Below are 14,930 nucleotides of genomic sequence, written 5' to 3'. Positions count from 1 at the left end.
TGGAAAATGTGGGTATTTCTGCTTAGCCTCCTTTGAGTTGCGGTCCAGTGTTTAATTTTCAAACCCACTGCAGTGCTATACAGATGAGTCCACTTTGTACCACCTAGTGCTCAGGCGGGGACCTAAGCAGAGGTCTGCTTGTGCCAGTTCTCAAAGTCCATGATACGCTAAACAGAACCAGATTCATGTACCTATAGCATGTGGGTGAGCCTAGGATTTCATAAACAACTTTATGGGATTGCTTCCTTCATGTCAGTTAACAACCTGGTACACTTTCTAGTTCCTTAGGCCTCCAAACTGTCTGCTGCAGTGCCTCAGGGGCCAAACAGAAGAGGACAGTGTGTGTGTGTGGGGGGGGGGGGGGGGGGCGGGAGGGGGTGTGAAGGGGGAGAAGCAGTGACCTTGGCCTTGCTTTCTTGAAGCCTCAGCTCCACTAAGGGGTGAAGAACATTTTGTGAGGCAATGCCACTGGATTGCTTGGAGGCTGGGGCCTGAGAGAATGGAAAAACAAGAGTCGGGGAAGGAAAAAAAAAAAAAACCTGTGGGAATTTTCTAACTCTGTCTGAGCTTTAGGAGTTTCCCTTCCCATTCCTTGTCAGGCTTCTTCTGGGTCCTTTTTGGTCTGCATTATAATATTCACATATGGGTTTCATGTTGCCTTGAGTATAGCCCTGGGGAAAAAACATCCTTTTGAGGGGGAGTGTACAGTCTTAGACAACTGGTAACAGATCACACACATCCAGTTGCTTTTAGCAACTACAGGATTCAAAATCTTTGCCCTTTTCCTGGGAGTCTATTGCTAAAAAAAAAAAGGCTCAGTCTCTTAGTTGCTTTCCCTGTATTGTACTGGTAAATGCTCTGCAGCAGATTTAATGGCTCCAGTTTACCTCTCTGAGGTCTAATTTCTCTGTTTAATAACACGTAGCTCTTCGCTAGCCAGCCCTTTCAGTTGTTCTCAGTCAACACCAGAAACAGTAAGTTGACAAGTTTTTTAAATTAATTTTGCTCAGATTACAGGTGGCTCTTTGAATTGGGAGTCACGTCCTGATTTTTCATTCTGACATGGCCTCTGCCATTGTTTTCTAAATACTTTCTTCTTCATATTTTCTTTTAGATCTCTTGGAATAGTACTCAATTGCATTTTGTATTTTTTTGTTCCATAAAGGTGATTTCTTCAACTCATCTTTTCCTTCTATTCAGTGTCTGTCTTTTTTTTACTAAAATATGTCTCTGCATGCTTTAAGACTTATTTTTCTCAGTAACTGTCTTTCATGTAATGCCAGAGTTACTGGGACTTTATTCCAGACATCACAGCCAGACTAAAATACTTCCTTTCAGCAAGTGTTTTACTTATATTACTTTGAGATACTCTTCAGCATTCTGCATGGGGAGAACGTTGGCTGACTACACTCTGGCTGGGGCAAGTAGGGAGCTCTTGAGGGTATGGGCCGCCTTCTGTGGCACCACAGAACTCTCACGCTCTGCAACATTCAGTCTAGGGTTCTTTGGGCAATTGTTTCTCACTATTGAAAGAGTTCGGAGGCTGTGGTTTCTCTTCCTCTTGCATCCTTCAGATCAATTTTGTTTCCCAGGGTCTATGATGTTAACCACTACATTATACTATCTCCATGTTTTTATACACAACCACATTTGATACTAGTTAATAATTATTATATGCCAGGAACAAAAAAACTTTAAAAGATATTGATGTTTTTAAACCTATGAAACAGAGCTGCAGAAACGGAATTGAGAAACTAATTTGCTTTAAGTGTCAGAATAACCTCTGCTTCCATATTTTTCAAAATTAGAATCCTTTCAGTTTAACCCAAAAGATGGCACTTCTAGATACTAGCCCAAAGTCTAGGAAATTCAAAAACTATGAATTTTTAGCATAGGTTTATTATGCTAAAAATAAGTAAGCTTATACAATATTTGTAAATTCCTAATAGACTGCTATATGCCAGATTTAGCATGATGTCATTTAATAAAAGGGACTCAAGTAAAAAGAGGAAAAACACCAAATGTTTCCTTTTCCATTATGACTAAGTGCAGTATTAGGAGAAGCCAAAGTGAGGGGAAACGTACACACACACACTTTTCCATAGGCAGAGCTTTCAAATTCAACTCTTATTTCTCAAAATTCAACCTAAATAATGTAGAGAATTTTTTCATTCTTACTACGTAAAGACTCTTAAATTTTCTTTGATAGTTTCCAACTGTTATATTGTTTTTACTGTTGCCCTTCTCAAAATTTGAGAGAAAATCCTATGAAGACTAAGTTGCAGTCTTTCTCAAAAGCTTAAAAAAAAAAAAAAAACCACCAAATAGTAGATTAAGTTAAAAGCAGAAGCTTAGACTTGCTGAATTCAAATAGTTACAAAATCAAAACACACTTAAAGTACCATACTGAAATCAGATTGATTATATTCTTTGCAGCTAAAGATGGAGAAGCTCTATTCAGTCAGCAAAAACAAGAACAGGAGATGATTGTGGCTCAGATCATGAACCACATGATCTGCCCAAATTGCCAAATTAGGACTTAAACTGAAGAAAGTGGGGAAAACCACTAGACCATTCAGGTATGACCTAAATTAAATCCCTTATGATTATACAGTGGAAGTGAGAAATAGATTTAAGGGACTCGATCTGATAGACAAGAGTACCTGATGAACTATGGGTGGAGGTTCCTGACACTATACAGGAGATAGGGATCAAGACCATCCCCATGGAAAAGAAATGCAAAAAAGCAACATGGCTGTCTGAAGAGGCCTTACAAATAGCTGTGAAAAGAAGAGAAGTGAAAAGCAAAGGAGAAAAGGAAAGATATAAGCATCTGAATGCAGAGTTCCAGAGAATAGCAAGGAGAGATAAGAAAGCCTTCCTCAGTGATCAATGCAAAGAAATAGAGGAAAACAACAGAATGGAAAAGACTAGGGATCTCTTCAAGAAAATTACAGATACCAAGGGAACATTTCATGCAAAGATGGGCTCAGTAAAGGACAGAAATGGTATGGACCTAACAGAAGCAGAAGATATTAAGAAAGGTGGCAAGAATACACAGAGGAACTGTATTAAAAAGATCTTCACGAACCGATAATCATGACGGTGTGATCACTCACCTAGAGCCAGACATCCTGGAATGTGAAGTCAAGTGGGCTTTAGAAAGCATCACTAAGAACAAAGCTAGTGGAGGTGATGGAATTCCAGTTGAGCTATTTCAAATCCTGAAAGATGATGCTGTGAAAGTGCTGCCCTCAATATGCCAGCAAATTTGGAAAACTCAGCAGTGGCCACAGGACTGGAAAAGGTCAGTTTTCATTCCAATCCCTAAGAAAGGCAATGCCAAAGAATGCTCAAACTACCACACAATTGCACTCATCTCACATGCTGGTAAAGTAATGCTGAAAATTCTCCAATCCAGGCTTCAGCAATACATGAACTGTGAACTTCCAGATGCTCAAGCTGGATTTAGAAAAGGCAGAGGAACCAGAGATCAAATTGCCAACATCTGCTAGATCATCAAAAAGGCAAGAGAGTTTAAGAAAAACATATATTTCTGCTTTGACTGTGTGGATCACAACAGACTGTGGAAAATTCTTAAAGAGATGGGAATAGCAGACCACCTGACCTGCCTCTTGAAAAACCTGTATGCAGGTCAGGAAGCAACAGTTAGAACTGGACATGGAACAACAGACTGGTTCCAAACAGGAAAAGGAGTACGTCAAGGCTGTATATTGTCACCGTGCTTATTTAACTTATATGCAGAGTACATCATGAGAAATGCTGGGCTGGAGGAAGCACAAGCTGAAATCAAGATTGCCAGGAGAAATATCAATAACCTCAGATATGCAGATGACACCACCCTTATGGCAGAAAGTGAAGAAGAACTAAAGAGTCTCCTGATGAAAGTCAAAGCAGAGAGTGAAAAAGTTGGCTTAAAGCTCAACATTCAGAAAATGAAGATCATGGCATCCGGTCCCATCACTTCTTGGCAAATAGATGGCGAAACAGTGGCAACAGTGGCTGGCTTTATTTTGGGGGGCTCCAAAATCACTGCAGATGGTGACTGCAGCCATGAAATTAAAAGATATTTGTTCCTTGGTAAGAAAAGCTATGACCAACCTAGATAGCATATTAAAAAGCAGAGACATTACTTTGTCAACAAAGGGTCATCTAGTCAAGGCTATGGTTTTTCCAGTAGTCATTTATGGATGTGAGAGTTGGACTATAAAGAAAGCTGTGCACCGAAGAATTGATGCTTTTGAACTGTGGTGTTGGGAGAAGACTCTTGAGAGTCCCTTAGACTGCAAGGAGATCCAACCAGTCCATCCTAAAGGAGATCAGTCCTGGGTGTTCACTGGAAGGACTGATGTTGAAGCTGAAACTCCAGTATTTTGGCCACCTGATGTGGAGAGCGGACTCACTGGAAAAGACCCTGATGCTGGGAAAGATTGAGGGCAGGAGGAGAAGGGGACGACAGAGGATGAGATGGTTGGATGGCATCACTGACTGAATGGACATGAGTTTGAGTCAACTCCGGGAGTTGCTGATCGACAGGGAGGACTGGCGAGCTGCGGTTCATGGGGTTGCAAAGAGTCAGACACAACTGAGCGACTGAACTGAAGTGAACCAACAGTTTGACAAAGAAAGGCAGAGTATATTGCTCTTAAAAATCAGCAATTCACTGATTAATTACTTCAATGTTTCACTCTATTCATTTCCATAAAACAGCTAACTGGCACTGATAATGCTATTTCACTAGAGGTAGACTGATTTGCACGTTAGCAGGAAGAAAAAAAAGCCTATGACTTCTATGTTTCATTGAGTATTTCCAGGCGAAGTACAGTGCATAATACTGAGTAGACATTTCATAAATGACTAAGTGCAGTTGTATACTTATTTTAACAAAGAATTCAAAATAATCAAATACAAATAAAAAATGAAAATTCTAGAATACAGAATATTATATTCAAACATTAAAGATCCTATAATTTTCAAAAAGCTTAGATGGGAACATGTTTTAAGTATTTTTACTATCCTCCTTATCATTGTTGACTTTTTCTATTACCAAAAAAAGGGGTCAAATAGATTTTTACAACAAAACTCACCAAAAATGTTGGTCTTTACAGTAAGTGCAAGATGAGTATTATTCCTCAAAATTTCAAGGGCCTTCACAAACGTTATATTCTCAAAATTTTGTCCATTTACTTCCATTATCTTGAAGAAAGTGTTCAAAAAATACAAAGAAAGACAGAAACAGTATTAGTTATTTCTGCAGCCATAAGTTTAATGGGTAAAAAAATAAAACTTAAATAAAATGTACCTATATGTGAACAATAGTTATCTGTGAGAAGTTAAATTACTGTCTAATAGCTTTTCTCTATATTGTGGTATTTTCCTAAATCTCTACTAAAAACATTATTTTTTTTCAGTTCATTTCCTCTGGGATAATACTGGAAAAAAATTTAAAACATAATGTTATCAGCTCATAAAAATTATCACCTGTGTGTATGTGTATACAAATTTTAGTGAAGTATTCTAAATGCAAATTTATTGCATTTAAAAAAGAGGTAAATTCATTTAAAAGTGGTATTCTAATTATAGCTCATACCATTTCCTGCCACTGACTGAATCAGGCAGTCAAAAAGCAACAAGCACAACTGTTATGGGCTCTTGTTCCATCTGACATTGTTGATCGTTCATACCAGGGCTTCACAAATCTGGCTGTACCTCAGAATCATTAGTTTATTTAAAAAGTACTGACTCCAAGGAAAAAGGATAAAGAGGTAAGACATGAAGAGGGAAAAAAAGGCAGCACAGAGGATAGATCTTGAGGGCTGACACAGAGATTTCAAAAGGATAAAAAGGAGTGAAAAAAAATATTAGGAAAAGAAAAAGAAAAAAAAAATCACAGAAGTTAAATTTCCAGAGTTTAAAAAAGTCTAAATACTGTCATGGATCATCTAATATCAGGGAATAAAATTAAAAGATCTATTTTTTGTTTTTAACAGATCACTTGAATATTCTGAATTCCAGGGACTTAGAATAAAGACTCTATAAGCATCACTCTTGGGGATTTGTGGAGGTGGCCAAAGGCACCTAAAAAAGGAACAGAATGGCTTAGGCTTCTTTGGGACCATATTAAGATGATGTGATACCTTTCTGTGCTATCAATGTTCTGAGAGAAAAATGACTGTGATCAAAGATTTTTATCCTTCATTGAACAAAGATATCATTAGACATGTAAGGGACACAAAGCTAGAGTACTCATTCGCCCTTTCTGAAAGAAGTCCTAGAAAAGGTACCAGAAGTACAGGAAGACAACTATGAAATAAATAAAAATAATGGCACCATGTGGCATAGACGAAGTAGAGGTGATCAATGCAAGCAGTATGCAGGTGCAAAATGATTCTTAGTAATAAGCTTATGAAACTTTATGCAGATGCCAAAGTACTCTTAAAAAAGAATATTCACAATATTAAAAAATGACTTATTGAAAATCTCAGATAATTTCAACCATACTTGGAAGGCCTGAGGGAAGAAGTAAAGTAACAATAAATTTCTCTCCTCTCTCAGGAATGAAACTGCTGAAGTATTCTTTTCTTTTTCTTCTTTGAAGAATGAGATTCTTAAACATATTTACGAAAAAATACTTGACCAATAAATATATGACTCCAAATTCCTGGCAACTAGATATTCTTAATGAGTAGTCTGAGTAAAGCCCAGAAATCTCTATTCTAAAAAGCTCCCTTACAGGAAGGAGAGTATCATTAAAACTTTGTGTCAGAGTTTCTTTTTTAAAAGTATATCATTTATTCTTAAATTTTAAAGTATTTTATTATAACATATGATTCACTTATATTAGTTTCTTAACTCCCTGCACTACTGATATTTAGATACTGATATTTGGGCTGGATAACTGCCATGTGGCTGCTTTGTCACGGGGTGTTCCTGGCTATTCAGCAGTATTCCTGGCCTCTATCCACTACATGCCAGTAGTAATTCCCAAGTCATGACAATCAAAAATAACTCCAGACATTACCAAATGTCTCCTGGGTGACAAAATTACTGCTGGTTGAAAGCCACTGTTTTGAAGTACAGAACTTTTAATAATGTGAATGCATGCCTGCTTGCTTGATTTATGTCATGCCATGTGGCATGTGGGATCTTAGTTCCCTGACAAGGGATTGAACCTGTGCCCCTTGCAGTAGAAGCACAGACTCTTTTAACCAGTGAACCACCAGGTAAGTCCCTGTGAATGCCTTCTTAATTAAAAAACAAAACCCACCACGGTGTGGTTATAAGTAAAATAAAGTCACATTCTAAATGAATGCATAAACAAACAAAAATTTTAAGTGGAACAAAGTCAGCTTTCCAAATGATTTAGCTAGAAGAGAAACCACTCTGGTATACATGAGACTTTGAGAGCTTTGTTCAAAATACAAATGCCCAGTCCTTAACTCTGCAGAATGTGATTACTATGATTACTAAGACTGAGGTATTGTATTTTTTTTAGTAACAAAGTTGTCAGCAATTTCATTTTTGAAAATATATTTTTCTATAGTTTACTAATGCCTCCATGGAGAGAATAAATCCCTATCTACTTACTCCCAGTATCTCCCCTTCCTTTTCCTAATCCTTCAACCAGCTCACTCTACTTACTGATGTACCGAATAGTTTTGTTACCATATGAACATTATTTAAAACAAAACCATCATTTATGGTAAATCTTTGGCCACTTAATTTTAGAGTGGTATGGATAAAAGTGCTTACTCCTTTAAAACATGCAAGGGTGCTAACTCTCTTACTGACCTTTCTGGAATACTGTGAAGTTGCCAAACGACAGAGTTTCCTAATACTAGGAGGATGGGCAGGACCATTCAGATTGATAGTGGCCAGACTACCAGGCTGTTTCTGGACCTGCTATATCGAATTTTCCAGTAAGAGTAATGGATATATGACAAACACATTTTAAAAATAAACCATTTAAAAATACCACCTCTAAAAAAAGGTTTCAAAGGTATTTCCTTAAATTGATCATGCTTACTAGAATATTAGCATATAAGAAAAGTAGCACTCCTATTACTTATAAAAAGGCTTTAAATGGTTGTTATTTACTTACTTGATCACCACGTTTCAGTCCTGCATCAGCAGCTTTGCTACTAGGTTCCACACTTTCAACAAAAATACCAAATCCCTTCTCACTCCCTCCACTTAGGCTGAAATGCAGAGGTGACTCCCGGGAAGCTTTCTGCAGAACAACCTGTCTCCATTTAGCCTTTGCAGCACATGCAATATTCAATAACCGGAGATGACCATTCATTTTCTACAAAGTAGAAAGGGGTAACATATATATATATATATATAAATGTATATTATTTTTTTCTAAAGGCTTTAAAAAATATAACCTAAAATTATTACAACTAGAGTAAATAAAGAATATATAAGTATGGGTAAATAAAACTGAAGGAAAGAAACACTTCCACCCTAGAGCACTCTCAAGAATAAAGATCCCTTGATATGGTTTTTTAAAATTTCTAGATAATCACAAGTTAGAAAAGATTTCAAAGTGATGTCTTACTCAGATAGTGATGACAAAAAAATTTCTTCATTTTCTGAATCTAAGTAATAACACATTCTGTATTACCATCCTGCTTATCTCCTAGCTGTTACATAAAACGAGAATATTTTTAAACTTTTATTTAAAACCTTAAAGGACTTCAACCACCTTCCCAAACATTGTCTAATACTCAGACACATGCAAGTCTCCATCTCTTTCAGAAATATTATTCTTATAATTTAGATCTTCATCTTATAATTTTAGATCTTCATTAAGCTCAGCAATATTTTAACTTTCAAGTTCTATATCAGTTTAATGTATCAGCTGAGAATTCAACTATTCTCAAATAGTGTATCAAATTAAATCTCATGTCCATAACAAAAAGCTAAAGTTTTTCTCAGGGTAGAAACCAAGTTTTACACCTCTTCTGATCCTATATAACAGCTTGGAGTATACAGCAGAATTCAGTAAATATTTGATGACTGACTTGATAACTGGGGGAAAAAAATCCCATGATTGCAAGATAGTTTCTATTTTTCATAAGTCCCTGGAATATTTATAGAGCCAGCAATGGAAGCACCAAATGATGTTGGTGAGCCTCAATGGGCCTCTTAATCAAGTTCCCTGTTCACTCTCCCCATTTTGCATAGAGCAGATGTGCTGCTGAATAGGCTACAGGAACCAAGAGGTAAGGAAAGAGACAAAACAATCTGAAATTTCCCCTTCTTTCTTCAACTTAATCCACTTCTACTCTGTAATAACAATGGTGCCGTGCCAGGTTTTGTTTGCAGATTCTTATATTCATAGCTCACTATAACCCTCAAGACAATCCCAACAACCTAGAGGCTACTATCTATAAAATAAGACAATGGAGGCATATAAGGTTGGACAATCTTTCCAAGTTCACGTATCTACCAAGTGGTAAAGTCTGAATGTTGTTAATTCAGGCAATCTAACTCCTGAGCTGCATTATTATTTATTTCCTAAAAATTTAAGTTGCTTGGAACAGACAACTGAGTTGCAGTTCAAAGTTTTTATATCTAATATGAAGAATAAATAGATTTATAAATAGCTACCATCAAAGTTAAGAAGACCTTGAGGGTATTATCTGAGGTGTTGTATATTAAAAACAAATGGAATCACATGCAGAAGGGAGATTTAGAAAGTCTAATGTAGGTCTGATAAATATGTGTATTTGAATGCCTAAATCAGTGAAGACTCTGGAAGAAGCATGATCTTTGTTTGGGTTGAAGCAGCAGAGGATGAGCCCAAGTTTAGAATACAGATTTGAAAGTTCTCAGAAGACAGGAAAAGATGAAAGCTATTCTGAGTTGCAATTCTTCAGCAGGGGGACAGAAGAGATTGGTAAGAATCCCCAAACCCTGAAGAAGATAAAATTCTGAGCCTTACTGTATCTTCCAGATTTTTTTCAAATTCCTCTAGAAATCGAGTCATAGCAGGATCACCTTCAAAATCATTGAAATGATTATTTACCCATAATAATACAATCCGTGTTACCTGTGGAAACATGGAAGAAGCAGCATACGATTATATGAGAGGAATTCTTCCTGCAAAAATAAAGTCCTAAAAGCAAGTCCTAAACTGAGGAACAACTGAGCTTTATGGCTAAGCCCTCTGCCCACCCTCTCACACATGAAAGGCTCATTCTAACAGAGAGGAACATTTTAGTTTGAGCTTTTGCTTCCTTATATAATAGAGAGAACCAAGCCTCTGCTTTCACTGAGAAGACAAGCCTGTACACTAACATGTAAGAAGTACATGGGAATGCAAACTTCTAAGGGCAGGCAAATGTCAAGTATTTCTTTAGCTGAGAACATTTCACTGAAATTATAACAAAAATTTGAAATCTCCTTTGTAAACACTATAATTTTCAAAGTTGGGAATTTATTCCTTTGTTAACCTGTGCTACAGATTAACAAAAAAGTTAAAAACAAACAAATGAATGTTCAATTAAATACTGTGCTTACAGTGAACTCTACTCAATGCTCTGTGGTGAACTAATATTGGAAAGAAATCCAAAAAAGGGGGAGATATAGGTATACTTATATCTGACTCACTGTGCTGAATCAGTACAGCAGAAACTAATACAACACCATAAAGCAACTATAGTCCAACAAACATAAAAAAAATTAAGAATATTAAGAAACATTCTGAGCATTAAGAAAACACAGGAGCCAAGATAAATCTAAAGAAATAAACCAGAGATTTCTCCAAAATCCAGATTTTAAAAAAAGTGCCTAACAATACAAATAATTTAAGTCACACACTTTTAAAATTGCGGTAAAATAACACATAAAATCCACTATTTTAACCATTTTAAAGTGCACGACCCAGTGGCATTTAGCCCATTCTCAGTCGTGGACAGTCATCCCCAAGTGACCTAGTTCCAGAGCACTATCACCACCACAAAAGAAAATCCCATTCCCAATAAGCAGCCACCTACCATTCTGGCCTCTTTCCAGCCCAGAACAGCCTCTATTTGCTTTTCTGCCTCTCTGATTTGTCACTCAATATGTGATCTTTTATGACTGGCTTGACTTAGTACATTTTCAAGGCTTATAACATGTTGCAGCACGTATCAGTATTTCATTTTTTTTAATGGTGGTGGTTTAGTTGCTCTGTGTCCAACTCTTGTGACCCCATGGACTGCAGCCCGCCAGGATCCTCTGTCCATGGGATTTTCCAGGCAAGAATACTGGAGTGGGTCGCCATGTCCTTCTCCAGGGAATCTTCCCTACTCAGGGATTGAACTCGGGTCTCCTGCACTGCAGATTCTTTACCAACTTTTTTATAGCTGAATAATATTTCATTATATAGTATGCAATATTTTGCTTATCCATTCATCAGCTGATGGACATTTGGGTTGTTTCCACCTTTTGGCCATCATCAATAGTGTTACTATGAACACTTGTTTACAAACTTTTGTTTGCACACCTATAACCTATTTTGGCTATATACTTCAGGAGTAGAACTACTGGATTACACCGTAATTCTATGTTTAACTTTTGGGAGAACTGCTGAGCTGTTTTCCATAGCAGCTATACCATTTTACATTACTACAAGCAATGTATGGGAATTTCATTTCCTCCACATCAACATCCTTGAAATCATTGGTATTTCCTTTTGTAAGTCATCTTAGTAGGTATGAAGCAGGATATCACTGTGGTTTTGATTTGCATTTCCCATGTTTAATGACACTGAACACCTATTGCATGTGATTGCTGGCCATTCATATCTCTTCTTGGGAGAAAAACCTATTTGAGTCCTTTGTCTATTTTTAAATCATACTGGCTTTTTGTTGTTGAGTTGTAAGAGTTTTTTCATACATTCTGAATACTAGATCCTTGTCAGACATACGATTTGCAAACATATTTTCCTATTCCATGTGTTGTTCTGCTTTTCCTGATAGTTCCTTTAATGTGAAAATGTTTTAATTTTGATGAAATTCTATATATCCATTGCTCAAGTCTGTGCTTTGCACTAAAAAACTATCGTTTAATCCAAAGTCTTTTTTTTTTTTTAACTCCTTCTTTTCTTTGAAGAATATTATAGTTTTAGCTCTTACATTACGTCTCTGATCCATTTTGAGCTAACACTGAATATGGTATAAGGTAAAGGTCAAACTTCATCCTTTTACACATGAATATTGAGCTGTCCCTAAGTCATGTTTTTGTTCATTCTCTAGCATGCCTTTATTTCCTCAGCAATCTAAGTAACTATATATAATTTCAAAAACAAGGGAAAGGCAAGCCTGTAGTTTTGGACACTTACTGTATCTAACGTATTTCCTTTAAAGTATAACTCAGAGCTTCCCAGGTGGTGCTAGTGGTAAAGAACTCGCCTGCCAATGCAGGATACAAAAGAGATTAGGGTTTGATCCCTGGGTTGGGAAGATTCCCTGGAGGAGGGCATGGCAACCCATTCCAGTATTCTTGCTTGGAGAATCCCATGGACAGAGGAGCCTGGGAGGCTACTGTCCATAGGGTTGCATAGAGTTGGACAGGACTAAAGCGATTTAGCACAAACTAGAACTCAGAAAGATATGCCAGGCAACTATGGCTCTACTTTTATTTTTCTTAAAATAACTAACTTCCTATTACTGAGGTAGTTTATCGGTAGTTATGTACCAGTAAGCTGAAGTATTACTAGTTTTTCCATGAAAAGTATAAACACTCCATTAAAAAGTTAAGATAATCTATTTAAATGTTAAATGCAAAAAAAAAAAATCCTCAATGCCACAACTAAATGTGTTACAGCAGTGATAAACTCAAAAAGATAAAGTTTTTAAATGATTATGAAGTCTTTTAACTCAGAAAAAGCAATGTTTTTCTATTTAGATTGTTTCTAAGCCTTCTTGAAAAAATGTACTTGGTGAATATTCTTTCCAAACTTTTAAATGTTTTACTGATTTCTGAAACCACCAAGTATTTTGATTGCTGCTGCTGCTAAGTCACTTCAGTCATGTCTGACTCTGTGTGACCCCACAGATGACAGCCTACCAGGCTCCTCCGCCCCTGGGATTCTCCAGGAAAGAACACTGGAGTGGGTGGCCATTTCCTTCTCCAATGCATGAAAGTGAAAAGTGAAAGTGAAGTCACTCAGTCATGACCGACTCTTCGTGACTCTGGACTGCAGCCCATCAGGCTCCTCCAACCAGGCGATTTTCCAGGCAAGAGTACTGGAGCGGGTTCCCATTGCCTTCTCCAAAAGTGCAAGACTATTATCCTGCATCTTCTGAATTTATAACTACAACACAGCCTGATTTCAGTTTCTGCCTTTTAGAAGGCAAAATAATCTACTTTTTACAAGCTATTTTGTCATAAAAGTAACCAGATATGTCTACTGATTCACTATTTTTTTAGGTGAATTGAATCTTATCAAAATAAGCATTTAATTTGTCAACTGCAAAAGGTTTTGGGGGAATATAAAGGTTAAAATCACTTTCATGCCCTTTATAATACCAACCTTATCCCTTAAGCTGTCAATTTTAAACCATTCCAACAGTTTGGTCCCAACATCCAAAGGACTTGCAAGAAATGTTCTATAAGTTAATAGGAAATCTTCTATATAAGTTGGGTCCACAATGGAATGTTCTTCTATTAAATGCATGATGAGACGCTCAGGTGTTCCCTAAAAATCAAAACAAAGAAAGAATTAGAAAATAAAAAAGTAGCTCAGGAACCAAGTAACTCCTATTGATTACTTCCCTTTGTAGCTCTCGATTATAAAGTCCTCAAAGTAAAGTTTCATCTTTAAAACTCTCAGCACTGGAAGCAGGTAGTGTCTCTAGGTCGTAGACCATCATCACGGAGAAGTTTAGAGAGAAATAAGGCAGAGGAATAAACATGCACAACAGCATTACCTTGGCTATAGTGGTTTCATCCGTATTTCATTATAGCTATGGGGTGATGATATAATGACGATCTTGAGTAAAGAGAAGGAAGAGGGACGCCCCTGCTAGTCCAGGGATTAAGAATCTGCTTGCAAAGCAAGGGAAATCGGTTCAATCCCTGGTCTAGGAAGATCCCACATGACATGTTGCAACTAAGCCTGTGCACCACAACTACTAGCCGTGCTCTAGAGTCTGAGAGCCCTAACTACTGAACCCACGCACAGCAACCGCTGAAACCTGTATGCCTGCAGCCTGTGTTCCACAACAAGAGAAGTCACCACATGACAATAAGAAGCCTGCACGGAACAATGAAGAGCAGTCCCCTACTTCCACAACTAGAGAAAGCCCCTGTGCATCAACAAAGATCCTCCACAGGCAAAAAATAAAATAAATAAGTAAGAGAAGAAAGAGGTGAGAGTTAAAGAAAATAAATAAGCAAAGCTTTCTTCCGAATTTAATCATCCTAAATTCCCTTCTGTTCCAGGTTATGGGAACAACAGAGTTCAAGATGGCTTGTTTTATTACTGCCACTTCTTGAACAGAGGTTTCCTCTTCTGTGTTTCTCCATTCCCGTTTGCCAGAGGAACCAGAAGTCCTACAGACATTTTTTACATGCACTCAGTTTAACTGCTTGCCTGTTTCCCAATTTATAAGAAGGAATGAAAGTAAAATTTATCTGTTGCTCCTCTCTGAATTCCTGAATCACTGTTAAAATTTATTACCCTAGCAGCATCTTAAAAAATGGGTACACAGAACAAATACAGAAATAAACCAGGTATTAAGCCAAATATAAAAACCAATTGTTGTCCATAATGTGAGATTTCAGTTTGGTGCATTCATCCTAACGATTTCATTGGCCAGAATTACTGCATGACAAATATACATTACTACTAACAATGTTCTTGTTTAAAAATTTATTATAAGATTAAAAAAGGGTACCCACTGCTAATCAGGTAT

At 37.0% G+C, this 14,930-nt stretch overlaps 1 protein-coding gene across 5 annotated transcripts in view; it reads right to left on the bottom strand.

Annotated features, from left to right (window-relative positions):
- RAPGEF6 (Rap guanine nucleotide exchange factor 6) overlaps positions 1-14,930 on the bottom strand; it is a 220,554-nt gene that overhangs the window by 63,770 nt on the left and 141,854 nt on the right. For all 5 annotated transcript variants that reach the window (XM_069591597.1, XM_069591598.1, XM_069591601.1 and 2 more), the window contains 4 exons: positions 13,547-13,711; positions 9,971-10,078; positions 8,123-8,326; positions 5,109-5,217 (listed from right to left, as the gene is read on the bottom strand). In XM_069591597.1, coding sequence (XP_069447698.1) covers positions 5,109-5,217; positions 8,123-8,326; positions 9,971-10,078; positions 13,547-13,711 — 586 coding nt within the window. The remainder of the gene's footprint in view (positions 1-5,108; positions 5,218-8,122; positions 8,327-9,970; positions 10,079-13,546; positions 13,712-14,930) is intronic.

This window comes from Ovis canadensis, chromosome 5 (assembly GCF_042477335.2).
Source record: "Ovis canadensis isolate MfBH-ARS-UI-01 breed Bighorn chromosome 5, ARS-UI_OviCan_v2, whole genome shotgun sequence".
In the NCBI taxonomy this organism is placed as follows: domain Eukaryota; kingdom Metazoa; phylum Chordata; class Mammalia; order Artiodactyla; family Bovidae; genus Ovis; species Ovis canadensis.
This window is presented reverse-complemented; position numbering and strand designations above follow the sequence as displayed.